The 4,655-nt window shown below is 36.0% G+C and overlaps 1 protein-coding gene across 1 annotated transcript; it reads right to left on the bottom strand.

Moving 5' to 3' along the window:
* Positions 1 to 230: 230 nt before the first annotated feature.
* LOC149962930 (uncharacterized) lies at positions 231 to 3,239 on the bottom strand. Its single transcript, XM_090170401.1, has 4 exons — positions 3,138 to 3,239; positions 2,178 to 2,363; positions 1,679 to 1,991; positions 231 to 410 (listed from the first exon to the last, which is right to left on the bottom strand). The coding sequence occupies exons 1-4, from the start codon at positions 3,206 to 3,208 to the stop codon at positions 342 to 344; spliced, it is 639 nt and encodes a 212-aa protein (XP_090026527.1). The 5' UTR covers positions 3,209 to 3,239; the 3' UTR covers positions 231 to 341.
* Positions 3,240 to 4,655: the final 1,416 nt, after the last annotated feature.

The raw sequence follows: 4,655 nt of genomic DNA, 5'->3' as shown, positions 1-4,655 counted from the left end.
TTACTTCACGGGTGACGTATTGATGACGTTCCACTATGAAAAGCCTTGAACATAAGAGTAAAATCGACGAGGCACCCTGTTTTTAAGCGTAGACTAAACTGAACTGCTGACTATTTCGTAACGAATGGGCTACATATAAAACAAGATCAGCAAGCGTATAATATTTTATAGAGAGTCCTATTAGTCGGCGTTAGATCTATGTTTACGCGAACTTCACAAACGACGCTGGATTTGGGAAAATATTTATTTAAAATTGCCATTTAATAAATGAAATGAATAAAATATTTGAAATTAAAACACTTATTTAAAATATCTTTTTAAAAGAACCAATTGAAGAAAAGTCAAACTCTGAAAGGCTTCCTTTTCGGCTTCTCTCGAGTGCAAGCATCCTGGACGGAACGGCGCCTTTTCTGAAGAAAAACATTTTAACCAAATTCAAAAAGCGAAGTTGGCATTTGACCTGTTTAAACCACGTGGTATTCTCGTGCAAAATAAATTTGATTTTACCGAAGTGTAATTTCTCGCCACTCAGGAGCTTATCCCGATTGATATTTTCAAATTTAAAGGTGTTTTTTTAGATAAAAGTATACCCACGAGAAACGTCATTGATTAAACAACAAAACAACAAGATGGCCCAGGCCATAATATTAGCTTCATCCACACCTAGCCCTTTTCCCAGGGGTACAATTTTTAAATGTTTAAGTTCTATGTCGCGGGGTTGGTAAAATATCTATTTATAGAAATTCAAATTCGTTTTGACTGAAATAAAATCTTTGTTCAAATAAGATATTTGTTTTGTTTGAAATGGCCGTTAATCACACCAGACATTTCTCTTATTTCAAATGATAACCAAGTTCTCCGAGAGAACCTTTAAATTTACAATGGCATATCTCAAAGGAAAAGCAATTACTGTAAATTTTTAACGGAGCCTTATAAGTGCTTTTTCAGCCGTGGGACTAAAAAACCCCTTCTATTATTATAACAATACTAAACTGGCATGGCCGGGATAGAGGGAGATAATACCGATATTAAGACACCCCAATTAAATCTCTATCACGGGCCTTTAAACAGAATTAAATGTTAAGCGGGTTAGCAAGAGAGCTAGTGCGGCACTGATTCACTTACACCACCAACAACCACAACGACTACTACAGCATCGGAAAAAAATGCCTCTTTCCCCTCTGTAACTAGAAAGAAGAGGCTTAAACCGGAAGGATGCATTTCTAATATTTCGTTTTTGGTAAATATTAAACACGTTAAGCCAGCGCACTAAAACGTGTAGAGGGAACTTATAGGATTGTAGACATACTTTGCGTGTACAGCCTGCACCTTCTATAAGTTTTCTTTACAAGTTTTCTCGCCAATTTTGGCCCTGACTTAACCGGTATATTGAAAGGCGGAGATAAAATGTATTCAACTTTAAACGGCCTGTATATCATATAACTTTACCGACGTTAGACGCGATTGAGAAAAATGAAATATTGAAAAGGATTTCGAACTCGCAATAGCAACCAATTTCTTGGATTTCAATCATTTCGATTAATTGGAAAGATTCAATAGCCAATAAATGAAGTAATTCTACAGTTTTTAAACAGAATGCCTAACCTTCAAACTGAAATATAACAACTTCCATTTGGTTATTTTTTAAAGCATCGAATTATAAACCATAATTACTTACTTTAAATTTTATTTCAGCAGTTTTTTTCGTCTGGTTGGTTTCTTTGTACTTGGGAATGTACTTAACTGGTAAAATGGGTTTTTCAATCTGACCCAAGGCGGTGCGAAAACATCCCACCTTCTTGGCCTTGAGGATAATCCTCTCGCTTTTGCTCTGCTCGATTGTGGAGTCGTTTCTATGGCCAGCGTTCACGAGTGAGGTTCCATTGAATTTGGTTGGTTTAAACGAAAAGATGTTGTCACTTTCAGAGAATTTATTTATATTTGCTTGTTTGCCAAAGCGGTCTTTACAAGTTGTACGCGTTGCTTCAAATCTGAAATTACCATAAAATATATTTATTGAATAATGACCCTTAAATAAACAACCAAGGCGAAAGAAATTATTTTTGTAAAGATTTCTCAAAATTGCTTCGCCACAAACATATTAAATTTGTTTAGCGAAACACCTGGTTTGTTTATTTGCCTAGTGGTAGCGCCGGCCCTATCGAACCTATACTTACTTGAAAGGTTGACCCTCTGGAACCTTCGTCAAAAAACTAAATGATTTTGGAACTTTTAAAAATATTTTCGCCGCTTCCGGCCCAAAAGCTGAATGGACGGGATTTTCAGACGGTTTAGTGACAAAGATGGTCGGAATGATTGCGGTTTCAATTTTTCCGGTAGGTCGATTCTGAGCCCTTTGAACACTAGAATAGAGAAAATTACCTATGAGAATCAATACCTAGTTTCTACAACGCGAGAGAGTAACTATTTTACATTAATCTGTACACCGATAACGTATTCCGAATGCTGTGATTAGAAAAATATGTTTACAGAATTATTTATCATACATGGTTTTTGTGAAATAAATCTTAACAAGGCAAATGAATTTTTTAGGAGAATGGCTTATTTTAAACGAATTTGGTTGTTTTATTTTATTAAATATTTAGTTTTTTTTAAATTGTTCAGTGTTCCTTTCCCATTTAGAGCTCTAATTATTTAAAAAAAAATTCATTTACAGGGTTTTAAATCATATGGTTTCCGATGTTTATTTCCCCAAAAAAAATAGGTTCTCACATCCCTTCAAGCTTTGGACACTTTTTAACATGTTAAAACTCATTTAAATTTACACTTCTTGCGGTGAAGTTCAGAAATAATTAAAATTTGTTGATTGCCACTACTCAGCATATTAATATCCTATGATCGAAAAATTGTCATACAGAAAACCCTTTACGGCGGGAAGATAAAAATTATTGGTTTCAAGCGGATTTTATTGTACGGAATATTCCTAGTGTTTCCCCTTACATAAAACTAATTTTAGAATTACAATAAAAACCATGTTTCAGAGAGATAAAATTAAATTTATCTTCTGATGTTATTCCCCGAAAACATTTAGCATGGCAAACCCCCCGATCCGTTTCCCCAGTGGCATCCGTTCAAATAAAATAGTGCGAGCAAAGAACATCAATTAGGTGACTTACATCATCTTGGAATATCTGATTCGTCTTTCCCAGGCAGACATTTTCTTAGAATCCTTATTATTAACTGGCATTGTACGGCCAAATAATAAACGATAATATTTCCTTAACAAGGAATATTTAAATTTATTAGTTTAAGTTTTAATAATCCTACTTTATACCAGAAGAAGATTACCAACAATTTAACGCCTAAATAGAAACTCCGCGATTTTTTACACTCAAACTGGATTGACAATGAGGTGCCAGAAGACAACTGTTCAGTGCTCGATGCTGTCTCGAACTACTATCTTTCGCGCAGAGATAAGAATATTAGTTCCTTTGAATCAGGGCATTTTTAAACCGCGTGTCGAACGATCTAACCTCTTGACGTTTTCGATAAAGATTTTCAGTGATAATAACGTGCAATGGTTATTTTGTTTTATTCAAATAAGGAAGAAATAAGGGCTGATTGAGTCTGAGAAGACCGTGAGCCCGGCGAAAATCCCATCTGATTAATCAGGGCGAGATATAATAATAATAATAATAATCAGCTAGGCTAATAGCCAAGGCAACATCTTAGGATTAAGTCATCAAGCGACATTTGAAGCTTTTAATTCAGGCCACGCCAACGGGAGGATACGTGGAGACCGGAGTGGGGACACCCGCGGCGGAAGTATTCCGACCACCCGTTGGGGGATTGGTGGTCGTCCTCACACGGCCATCCACAAACTCCGCCTCCCGAACGCCTGGGAATACAGGAGTGAGCCACTACTCCCGGCTTAAGTGCAATGGTTCGTTTCCAATAATCTTGCCAATAAATTTGTATTGCTCACGTGACCTCCCTTCCTCCAGTAATGCACGAAGAAAAAATGACCCAAAACACGAGCCATACTTTGCCGGTAGACGGCGGTAGTGTTGTAGAAAGCAAACAGAGGAGGGTCCTTCAGTAGTTCGTCCATGTCTTTAGTCAGGGCGAAAATGAAGGTTACTGACCAACTACACCAACTCTAGTTTTTAATCTAATTTTAGGGTAGTTTTGCTCGAAGAATTTGTTTGTTGCTACTCTGTAAAATGGTCAGAATCCCCTTAAATGTGACCGCCATCTTAATTGTTTTAGGATTTTCGCAATTATAGACGTAACTTAAGTCTAATACTTTTATAGAGCGAGTCATTGCCTATTGAACGGTGTACTATAAGTAATGGTGAGTTGAAATAAAGCAGCGCCACCTATAGCGGAAGTTCGTCCTACGGCGGCCTTTAGATAAACTATTCTAATTTAAGACCAAAATGGTAGAGCATGTTAATTTATATTTAGTTATATGGATTATTTTTGGCTTACATTTAAGTCACCCAAAAAACAAATTAGATTGCCCAAAAAAAGCAGTGACATTAAAAAACAATGAAAGTAGCCAAACAAATATTTACGATGACCATAAAAAATAAATGAAACCTACCAAAAATATAAAAGTCAAATTTCATTTAGAAAGTCGCAGTGTACATGTTAAGATGTCTCAAACTGTTCGCTATTTTTCTGACTCATCT

Source organism: Leiobunum rupestre, chromosome 1 (genome assembly GCF_980474605.1).
Source record: "Leiobunum rupestre chromosome 1, qqLeiRupe1.1.hap1, whole genome shotgun sequence".
Taxonomy (NCBI): domain Eukaryota; kingdom Metazoa; phylum Arthropoda; class Arachnida; order Opiliones; family Sclerosomatidae; genus Leiobunum; species Leiobunum rupestre.
Note: the sequence above shows the minus strand (reverse complement) of the source record. Positions and strands in the feature narration are given on the sequence as shown.